Here is a 12,087-nt window from a genome sequence, read left to right on the forward strand (position 1 = left end):
AACCAAACCAACCCCCTGTATCAGCGGGGCAGGGAAGGGAGGGAGGAGGGTTACATGTACTTTTTCTGTGTGTGTTCAGGCAGGTGTCAGTTGAGGTGTGTGCACACATGTGCGTGTGAGTGTGTGTGTGTGCGCGTGTGTGCAAAGATACGAGCAAGAACGCACTTTTGTGTATGTGTGAACAAGCGTAGGTACGTGTGTGTGTGTGTGTGTGTGTGTGTGTGTGCACGCCGGCGGGCAGGAAGGTAAACAAAAAAGTCCCATACGTCCCCCTGAGTGGATCAGATTTTGACCCATTTGCTTCCACTCAGAAAGAGAACCTGCTATGCTGGTGTGTGTTGACGGTTAACCCCTTAACTACTGAACCTTGGTGAAATGAGATCAGTGTGGCAGTCACTCATTTTTGTGTACAAAAAAGTTGGTGATCTTGTGTGTGTCTGCGCTTAGAGTTGACTTCATCAAGATTTTGCGCCTTATAAATATTATTATACTCAGTAGTATTTTTATGTATTTATCTATTATTTAGTTTTTATTTTTAAAATTTTTATTTTATTTTATTCTTGAGGCCTGACTAAGCACGTTGGGTTATGCTGCTGGTCAGGTATCTGCTTAGCAGATGTGGTGTAGCGTATATGGATTTGACCAAACGCAGTGACGCCTCCTTGAACTACTGATACTGATACTGGTGATCAAAGCAGTCTTCATCACCAGCCTTACCAATTAGAGCCAGACCTGGACTCTGAACAAAGCCCTGGAGTGCAAACTCACAACTTGTGAGACTGAGATGACTCTGTCAAACAACTGGCAAAACTATTTAAGGGACAGGTCAGAAATGACAATATCAGAAAGAAGGCTGGTACTTCACCAACCAACCCGTACACTGCACACCAATGCATAAATTGGTTTGGTTACCTAACAAGAATGCCAGTCAACCAGTGAGCCCTGCAAGCCTACAATACCAAGTATTCAGCCTACAGAACCAGAGGAAAACCACACCAGCACTGGACTGACGAAGTTTCAGACACGCTCCATGCCCACATCATGACGCTAACCTCGGCCTCCCATTTGATGCGTATCACCATTATCTCCCTGCAACACCTTCATGGTAGAAGCAGTAGGATACAGTGAAGTAAGTTAGAGTGGTGTCATTATTTTTGCTGAAGAAATGTCAAGGGGTATGAAAAGAAAAACCAACAACCCAAACCTCAAAGAATGATGACTGACACACTGGCCTGTAAACTGAAACACATCTCAGTGAAGTGACAAAACTTCACTGATGAGCACACTCATCAGTAGCAATCAAGGAGTTAATGTGTGTGCATGTTTGTGTGTTCTGTTGTCCTGTGAGTGTGTCTTTGACAAAGCAAGTAAGAAAGAAAAAGACAGGCAGAGTGAGACAGAGACATACATACACATACACATGCATATCCACACATACACTTTTTCTGAAATACTGATTTAACATAAATTAACATCAAACAGAACCACACAAAAACAGAAAAATTGTAAAGTTTATTTTCTTTCTCAAGTAACGTGCATGGAGTGCTGCCTTCAAATCACACACACACACACACACACACACACACACACACACACATCAAAACCATGAACATTTTTTCAATTAACTGATATGGATATTATACTGACACTTGTACATGTTTACATGAGGGGAAAAAAATCGTGGTGCTGTAATGAGGAGAAGGGCCAAAATCATGGACTGTAACACAAGCAATGAAACAATGAAGAAAAAAAACCTCTCAAAGTTGTGACAGAAAAGGAAACAAACCCTAAAAAAAATGCAAAACAATAATATAGCACGCAATCTAATGAAACAAACACTGGTCTTGGCATTTTCATATCATTCAATTTCACTGTTTAGAAGGGGAAAAAATGTGGATGGTCTTATATGATCCTTCCATTAACATGAGACACTTCACCTCAGTAGCCTCTATCAAATCTTCCCTAAGACCCATTTGTTTAAACAGTACTGACATCTTTGTCCACCACAGTTCCAAGTCAACATTGTCAGTCTTCAAACAGAACCTAAAAAGTTTTGCACTTATAATTCTAAAAAAAAAAAAAAAAAAAAAAAAAAAAAATTAATCAAACAAACAGAAAAACTGGCCACTCCTCCACAAATAACACTACGCATGTGCAGAAAAAGGCATTGTTGCACTATGAAAGCAATGCCTCCCCCCAACTCAGAAGCTATAAATATTTCTCTCAAAACACACCTTAAAAATTAGTCTTATTTTTTTTCGGAAGTGTGTGTTTCCATATTCTCCACTGATCCCAAATCATGTTTACAAGAAGCTTCATTGATTAATCATAATCTATTATGAGGTAAATTTATTTTAAGGAGTTACACTTTCTCTTAAACTTTGAGCATGTGTGTCATATGTTCAGCTGATACAACATTTGCGTTCAATCCAAACATATCCAAACAAAAACTCCAGCTTACTTCCACTCTGCTTCTTATGGAAAATGTTCACAAATTCATTCATTTCCAAACATGCAAGATTCCTCCTTCTTTTTTTTTTTTTAAAGAGGGAGAAAAGCTTGTGGTAAATTCATCTATTTTTCCCCTGGGCTTTTGTATTTTTTGAAACTTACAAAACATTTTCTCAGAAATTCTAGATGCATATTAGACACAAACATACAAACTTCCCCCCTGTCCTGAGCACCACGAGGAAATAGCATGTAAACAAAAGCACTCACCCCGAACCCCTAAAAAAAAGAAAAAGAAAAAAAAGAGAAAGTTTACACAGACAAGTACAAAACAATGAATTTCTGAACAGCATTACACAAAACAGCCATTTCTCAAGCACACCGAGTCAACAGTGCTATGTACAAAGTTATGAGCAAAAGTCTTTTTGTTTCTTTTTATTTTGTTTTTCTAATTTCTGAATATTTCTTTCCCTTACCTCCACTTCTTTAAACTGTCTTCATCCATAAACATGAAAACTATAAAAAAATAAATAAATAAAATAAAATAAATAACCCCCCCCCCCCCCCCAAAAAAAAAAAAAAATAACAAAAAAAAACAAAAAAAACCCCAACAACAACAAAAACAAAAAACCGGGGGAAAATGTAACTAAAGGGAGAGAACCAAGTGATCTATCTATTTGTTCATATCTCTTGGCAATGATCAAAAACACATCCCTGAAATCCATCTCATCTTAATCTTTGCTTTAAAAAAAAAAAAAACTAAATAAGAAAAAGGACAGAAATAAACAAACAAAAAACCAACAACAACAAATGTAAAGAACAGTTTTGTTTTATTTCTGCTCACACACAAACCACCCCGATACCAGTCACGCCTTCAAATCAGTTTTTGGTTGAACCAAATCTTTTTATGTCTTGTCTGTGGTCACAAAGTGCTATCTGAATCCACACTTAACTTTAATTTTACTTTGTCTGTAAAAAAATCTTGTTACAAAAACATATTTCTGTCCCATGTCTGTTCTCAAATACCACACACTCAAAACAAAGACATATTTCCCTCCAAGCATTCCCAAATCAAGCAAACCCCTGACACTGAGACATAGCAGTTCCTGCTTTACCTGTGTGTGCACACATGAAGCAAAAATCTATACAGACAATTCTTTTTCCCAACCATGTACCAGTGACTGTTCTCAAACAAACGGACTCCAGAAAGATTCATTGCTGTTTTCTTCTGAACTTTCAGAAGCCAACAAAACTTCACATGCCCATTTCTGTTCTATCCCGTGTGTGTGTTCGCAAGCCAACCAAACTCTAGACACAAACCGATTCCTGTTCTTTGCCCTGTACTGAGTGTCTTTTCACAAGCCAGCCAAAACTCCAGACACACACACACACACACTCCTGTTCTTTCCACTGAACCAAGTGTTTGTTCACAACCCAAACAAACACCACAGACACAAAACTCCACAGACCCAAACCCATTCCTGTTTTTCCCCTCTCTGCATTGTTGACAAAGCAAGCCTACTGCTTGCTCCAGAACACACAGTTACCTGCCTGTCAAAAACTTAAACTCTGCTTCAGTCAGACCATCTTGGTGATGCTGTTTCTGTTCCTTCCCCTCTCAAGCCTACTGCTTGCTCCAGAACACACAGTTACCTGCCTGTCAAAAACTTTAACTCTGCTTCAGTCAGACCATCTTGGTGATGCTGTTTCTGTTCCTTCCTTTCTCAAGCCTGCTGCTTGCTCCACAACACACAGTTACCTGCCTGTAAAGAACTTTGCTTCAGTCAGACCACTTTGGTGATGCCATTTCTGTTCCTTCCCCTCTCAAGCCTGCTGCTTGCCCCAGAACATACAGTTATCTGCCTGTAACTCTGCCTCAGTCAGACATCTTGATGATGCCGTTTCTGTTCCTTTCAAGCCTGCTGCTTGCTCCAGAACATACTCACCTGTCCATGTCTTTCTTTCTGCCCCAGCCCCAGTCAAACCAACTTGCTGATGCCATTCCTTCCAGTTCTTTCCCCTCTCTGTGTGTTTTTTTGGTGTGGTTTTTTTTTTTCACAAGCAAGCCTGCAGCTCACTCCAGACATACACACTGAGTTACCTGTCTCTTCACACATGCTGAATTTCTTCAGTCCCCAGTCAGGGCAGCTTGGTAATGCCCCATTTCAGCACCAGGTTGGTACCCTCCACTTCAATCTGCTCATAGATCCAACGCCTCTCACAGCGACACTCAGCCCCACACTTCTCGGAGCAGCACTTGGGGCAGGGGAAGTGGCAACCAGAGCAGTCCTTGTCAAGGCAGTCACACACATCCTGTGAGTTCTCCAGCAGTCGCCCCTTCTCGTCGTACATCTGGTTCTGCTTCTTGCTGTCAAGGGAAACAGGGAAGGTTCAGGGTTGTAGTGGGGTCTTTCAGTTATCAGCTCACATGAAAGGTCACAGCGGATGAGGGTGGACATAGAACAACAATGTTCAGTGAAGGTGTGTGTGTGTGTGTGTGTGTGTGTGTGTGTGTGTGTGTGTGAGTATGCCTGTCAGCATGCATACATATATATGTGTGTGCAAGCATTTGTGAATGTCAAAAGATGTGGACTGCTCCATACATGCTACACCACACCTGCTTTGGAGAAGGAAAAAGGGAGTTGATGCCTTACCTTTACATAAACCCAATGTGCTGGTTAGGCCTTGACAGCCTAACAAGGTTTGTGTAAAACATTCACATAATATGAAAAACACAACAAAAACAAAACAAACAACAAAGAACCAACAAAGAAGAAAATATATTTCAGAATATTCTCCTGGATTTGTACAAGCTGAAACAACTCATACTTTCAAGCACTTGACATTCTGTTAAACAGACATGAGCCCAGAACCTCCTGGGGTGTGTATCAGCTGAAATGTGGCATGAGCCCAGAACCTCCTGGGGTGTGTATCAGCTGAAATGTGTGAGTGCATGTAACCAGTGGCTGAGGGGAAAGAGTGCACTGATTGCTAGCTATACCATACCGGACGTGTCAACAGACCTGTTGGTGCTGACGATGTCTGTGGCAGCCACTGCTCTGATTACAGGGTGCCATATGGAAAACAAAACATTGTCTAGCCTGATTATTCATTCCTGCAAGGCAGTAGCTGGGATTACACAAGTATTATCACTAAACTACAATCAGTTTGCTTGGGTTACACAAGTATTACTAAACTGCAATAATTTTGCTTGGGCTACACAAGTATTACTAATTCACAATCACTACAATTATCTTATCTGTTAACAAATTCAAATGTATGGAAGAACCATCCTAATTCATTCCATAAGACAAGAAAGAAAAAGAAAAAAAAGAAGAAAAAAACAGCCTCAAGAGAAATAAAGATTTAAAAACTCAAGACTCCACCAATATCATAATTTGAACTATGTGAAAAGTTCTGCCCATTTTTCAGACTAGTAGTTTCACTTTCAGTTTCAGTTTCAAGAGGTATCAAAGCATGCAGACTGATCCCCACATGCTATACTGCATCTGCTTTTATAAAATCATTGAGAGCCTACCAGAAAGTACCAGAGGTATATAAAACTTTTTTTTAAAATCAACCTAAAATGGAATAAGACAAACAAAGAGATAAGTAAATACATGGCAGTCTAATGAAACACCTTTGCACTCATGGTTTGAATACCAACAGTTATTCTGTGAGGGCACCGTGGCAGAATCGGTTAGGCAGACTTCTGATCCAGCGTTCACCAGTAATATAGGTTTGAGGCCCCGTTTAGCTACGATGCTGTGTCCTTAGGAAAGGCAATGCACACCAATGTTCCTCACTCTATCCAGGTATGAATGGGTACCTGACCAGATATGGAATGTTAAAATAGCAGGAGATTATTGGGCCCTGCCTTCCTATGCCAAACCACAGACAACAGTGGGTATGAATTCACTGCTCCAATGGCTGTTTTTGGCTCTGGGACCTGCAATTCATGTGCTGACAAACTGCCAGCCGATGCCAGAATCAACTGTTTATCTCTCATCCATTGCACAAATTTGAAATCTTGGGCAACACTTGTCATGTTTTTCAATTAGTTCTGATAATGTTATGCATTCATTTTCTTTCTCTCTCTCTCTATGTTGTTGTTTTGCTTAGAATTTTGCATGTGCAAAGCATTGGTGATCATTTCCATAACTGATGTGACAGTTTTTCTTTACAGACATCATTTAGACATGCCTGCACATATGCTTATTAAGAATGGAAGAAAGAAAAATGTTCAATGGAGAAAACTATGAAATACAAATGCTTCAGATACTTAATCAAATAGCGACAACAAGCAAACAAAACAAAACAAACAGATAGCTGCCTCCACTCTTCACACACACGGCCAGTATCTAATTTTTTGCAGTTTCTAAACCCAAATCATATCTCATTATTAATATTATACAAATCTGCACTCATGCTAGGTGGTCAGGCCATTAGGAGTGATGGGCTACAGGTAACGCGTCCGCCTACGAAGCGAGAGAATCTGAGCGCACTGATCCGAATCACGGCTCAGCCGCCGATATTTTCTCCCCCTCCACTAGACCTTGAGTGGTAGTCCGGACGCTAGTCATTTGGATGAGACGATAAACTGAGGTCCCGTGTGCAGCATGCACTGAGCGCACGTAAAAGAACCCACAGCAGCAAAAGGGTTGTTCCTGGCAAAATTCTGTAGAAAAATCCACTTCGATAGGAAAAACAAATAAAAGTGCACACAAGAAAAAATACAAAAAAAATGGGTGCGCTGTAGTGTAGCGACGCACTCTCCCTGGGGAGAGCAGCCCGAATTTCACACAGAGAAATCTGTTGTGATAAAAAAGAAATGCAAATACAAATGCAAATACAATCAATGTGTATATCATGCTGTTGCCAAAAGGATTCATGGGAGGAGAGCCAACTCTGGTGCTAAAAGACTTGCAGTTGTTATGATAAATGACCGTGGCATCTGTGTTTAGCTACAGATACAATGTTTCAGAGTGAACGCATACATACATCTGTTTTGGGATGCAAGATTAAAGAAACACAAGATTATAACAAATCAATTTTCATATACCTTTCTGAATTTCTATACCCTGCTGAAGTTGTGGAACATTTCTCTGTGTGCATGCATGTAAGTTTGACACACATTCTATGAATCATACCTCAGAAAGTTCTATATAATAAAACACACTCACTTTTCTTTGTGAATCTTCCTGTTGAGTTTTCTCATTTCTCGTTTGGATTTCTCAGGATCAAAGTCAGTCATAAATGTCCCATTTTTGTCTAACGCTATATGCTTCAGCTGGTTCACGGGGCAGTATTTCTGCACAAACAGCATGCAAACAACTGGTAAATTTATCTGTATTCAGATCTTAGTTTGCACAAACATAAAAAAGAAACACAAGATTAAAAATAAAAATAACAAAGTAGGCCAGTATTCACACATTATCTGAATGCTATACAAAAAGGCAAACAGAACTATCCACATGTATACAAAGTTACTGAAAAAGAGGGGAGGGAGGGAGAGAGGAATAGAGGAAGGGAGAGAGAAAGGGGGGAGGGGGAAAAAAGAGAGAGGGAGAGAAAGTCAAAGACTGACAGACAAAAATCCTCTTTTCAACCACACAACTTGGTGAAAGCGGAAGAAAATGCCCTTTTGTTGTTTGTACAACAAACAGGGCATACCCAGACAGTCAATAAAAAAAATAAGTTTGATTCAAAAACAGCAAAATCATGTTCTTACATTGTCGACTGCTTGCCAGCCAGGTTTTTCTGTCACAGTGTCAGTACCAATGAAAAACAATTTAATGGGGAAAAAAAGGATGGCATTCAACATTATTCTCTACATTGTCTAATATCGAGTTTAATCAACCATAAATACTAAAATCTAAAAGGAATGGTATAGTTCCCACTCTCTCACCTATCACCCATTTCTTTGGTTTTTTCAAATCTCAATCTGATACTGCTGGGCCTTGATCTGAACCAAGCAAAAGACTTTGCTTGAAGTTGAACCTCAGTGAATCCACTTTGCAGTTTGCTCCAGTTTTGAGAAACACAAACTGACAAATAAAGCTATTTAACTGATACATTTTTCTTTTAGACAGTATTATCAAAGTAATGGGGAAAAAAACTAGAAATTCCAAGAACTAAGATAAAAACAACAACAAAAACAAAACTCTTAGCATAGATCAGATAGAAAATACACATGTACTCTTTATATTGACACGATCCAAACAGTACCCAGAGATTTATCCATTCAAACAAAATAAACAGAAAAGAGACAAACATCCCCATTTCTCATTCTGACATTCTAACACAATAACTGAATAAGAAAATTTGCAACAATTACAATGTACAACTACAAGGAAGAAAGAAAAAAAAGAACTAAAACAAAAAACAAAACAAAAAAAACACCCAAAAAAGTGACAAACAGAAACCTAATTCCACTGCGAAAGAACACTTGACCTGACCAAGCAAACCTTTCGTCTGTCTATGTAAAAATATTAAACGTTTCTCTGATAATTTTTATTTATTCATTTCTTATTATAAAATTTATAAACTTTTAAGAGAGTGACAGTATAAGCATTTGCTACGGATTACAACGTAGTTAAATCATGTTTGCAGAGACGAGGTGAAGGAGATCCTTAGCTAAGGTGACATGTCGTTTTCTTAAATTAGAATGAAATAGATAATAATTATATAACCGAAAACGCAATCGACGTAATCTTGTTGACAGACTGTACTGCTTGCTCCTCTTTCGGCACCAGTTAAACAAACCATTCTTGATGCACTTTGTCTCGCTGGCATTGCTGTTGATCTCATGGGGCGTCTCGTCCTCGAAGTTGCTGGCTGGGACTCAAAAAATTCACCACCAGTCGGCTTTGATTCGGAAACAGTCATTGGAGACCCGACCGCTTGCATGTCGTCGGTAGCCATTTTTCCAAGGCAGCTAACTCACACTGCTATCATGGAATGGATACCCTTGGATGCCTCACAGGGAAAGGTCTCCACACTGTGAAATGTTTCAAAATGTATGCCGCTTGGTAAATTATCGCACTAGCTTATCTTCACACACACACACACACACACACACATACACCGGCACGGAGGCGCGTGCAGAGGGGAGCGTGTCGATACTCCCCTGTGTCGATACTCCCCCGCAGTTGATTTTTTATTGTGTCATTCCTGCCATACATTACCCGGGCGACAATAATTGTGTGCATGGCGACACTATGTGCCGCAACATGTGTAAGCCTCGAGTTCGTGAACGAAATGGTTATTTCAATGAGTTCTGACCTGACTGTGTCTTTTAAAGATCTGATACCGTGAAGAACTGATTTACTATCAACACAAAATAGAATCTGAAAAACGGTTTTTCGGAAACGAGATTATACATTTTAACACCATCAGAATTGTTCAACAGTGAAGAAGAACGTTTTAGAACTTTTCCAGATGAAGTAACTGTTGAGACTTAAGGTTTTGGAATAACGAAAGCAGCACTTGACTTACTATTCACAACCCCTAAATATTATTGAATAACTGAACTCACATACACCTACACGTGCGCGCATATACAGGAATCCACTCGCCCCCCCCCCCCCCCCCTCTGCCCCTCTACAAACACACGCACGCACGCACACACACACACACACACACACACACACACACACACACATGAACTCGAGGCTTACACATGTTGCGGCATATATTGCCATGCACATAATTATTGTCGCCGGCAATGTATGCCAGGAGAGGCACACCAAAAGATCAACTGCACCGGCGACACTGCATGCGAGCTATAACATATTGCGGCATATAATACACACATTTTCAAAATTCATATGAGGCTTAGTAATGATGCAAAGAGCATATATTATTATCACGTAACTGTTTTGAAAACGCACTCTCTAACTTAACAATACCACATTAAATACACATAATTAAAATACCTGTCTGAATATCTGTCGGACTGTATCATAGACTAATGCCTTCACATGTGTACACTCTAGAAGCTTGATTATTGGGTGTTTGAAGTGATTTATGAATATTTTTAATCTGAAAGTGCTCTGTCAGGAATATAGTAAATTAAACACAATAAAATGGAAATACAGTCAGTGTACATTATATACAGTTGCACTATACATTGGAAACTCTATAACAGCATCACCATCTGTCTGCCTGTTTATCCATCCATCTCACTCTCTCTCTCTCTCTCTTTCTTTCTTTCTTTCTTTCTCTCTCTGCCAAAGTTTATTAAAACATTTTCGTTCGCTCGTTAGTTCTCTCTTTCAACTCACACTCTTTCTTCTCTAAAATCCACATCAGTCCAATGATATATTCAACTCTATCTCTGTCTTTGTCTGTCTCTGTATCTCTCTGTGTCTCTGTCTGTCTGTCTGTCTCTCTCCCTCCCTCCCATATTGATTTATATGATATTTAACTACACAGTTCATTTGAAACTCCACACCCCTCTCTCTCACTCTTTCTCTCTCTCTCACTGTATATCTCCCTGTCTCTGTCTATCTCTCTCTTTTTCTTTCTCTCCCTCCTTCATTTTCTGTTTCTGTCTGTCTCTCTCTCTCCTCACATTTTCTCCACCAGATCAACAATCTATTAACGAATATAAGGACCAACATGTATACTGGTTTCGAAGGAACACAAAGCAGAATGTTAAGGTCGTAAACTAGTGTCCCAAATTTCTACATTTTCAAACACACACCAAATAAATACATATATATATTTCTCCATTCCTTCCTCACCTCCTAACTCTTGGTACAAACACACCAACATTCTCTCTCCTACTAACTGCCCTACCTCCCCACTCCTTCCTATCCTACCTTCCCCCCTTTTCCTCCTTCTACCCAACTCCCATCCTCTCTAACCCTATTCCCCCTATGTGCCATCTACACCTCCTTACCCCCACCATGTCCCCACTGTGCTAATTACTCTCCCTAACCCCCCTGTCCTACTCTCACTCCACTGACTTACCTCCCATCTGACATATTCACTCACAGACATATATATATAAATTTTTTTTAAAAAGGAATAAAAACAAAAGGAAGAAAGACCACACATTTTCCTCCAAAGAACGGAGGAGCAGAGTTTCCGAGTGTGATCCCCGCAGAGGTCGCCCTAACTCAGAACTAAATTTGGCCAACATTTTTCCCGCTACAATGCCACCCAACCAAACTAAAATACTCATAATGTCCTGGTGTATCCACTTTTGCAAAATTTTAGCATATTTCCTTTGGGGATTTCTTTTAACTTTCCCATCTTTACTGCTTTATCAATGATACTAAAGCCCCATATTCATTTCATATAATATTCTTGCATAATTTTATTTGGCATGATTAGCATATTTTGTTGGTTTTTCGCCCTTTTATCCCTCCTTATTCATAAAATTATACGAGACGTTACATGACAAAAAGATAAGGTGTGATGCATCAGTAAAGTTACTTAATTGCTCTCAGCGTGTATACTGATCAGCAAACAATGTTTTTGCATGGTGTTAAACTGCACGTGAAGCGGAGAAATCAAAAGATTATGTCGTTATGGAAAAAACAAACAAACAACAACTAAATATTTGGTCGGAAATTACTGCCCTTTGCCTAACGGAGGGAACATCCATCTTCACTCCCCTTTACTGCCAAT

At 39.6% G+C, this 12,087-nt stretch overlaps 1 protein-coding gene across 2 annotated transcripts; it reads right to left on the minus strand.

Annotated features, from left to right (window-relative positions):
* Positions 1-3,071: 3,071 nt before the first annotated feature.
* On the minus strand, positions 3,072-9,479 carry LOC143281939 (ARL14 effector protein-like). 2 transcript variants are annotated; one of them, XM_076587248.1, is made up of 4 exons: positions 9,214-9,474; positions 7,632-7,759; positions 5,472-5,507; positions 3,072-4,816 (listed from the first exon to the last, which is right to left on the minus strand). In XM_076587248.1, exons 1-4 carry the CDS (start codon positions 9,370-9,372, stop codon positions 4,588-4,590), a joined length of 552 nt encoding a protein of 183 aa, XP_076443363.1. In that variant the 5' UTR covers positions 9,373-9,474; the 3' UTR covers positions 3,072-4,587. The 2 variants fall into 2 exon arrangements, with proteins under 2 accessions (XP_076443363.1, XP_076443364.1); XM_076587249.1 differs by lacking the exon at positions 5,472-5,507 and having other exon boundaries at positions 9,214-9,479.
* Positions 9,480-12,087: the final 2,608 nt, after the last annotated feature.

This window comes from Babylonia areolata, chromosome 5 (assembly GCF_041734735.1).
Source record: "Babylonia areolata isolate BAREFJ2019XMU chromosome 5, ASM4173473v1, whole genome shotgun sequence".
Lineage (NCBI taxonomy): Eukaryota > Metazoa > Mollusca > Gastropoda > Neogastropoda > Buccinidae > Babylonia > Babylonia areolata.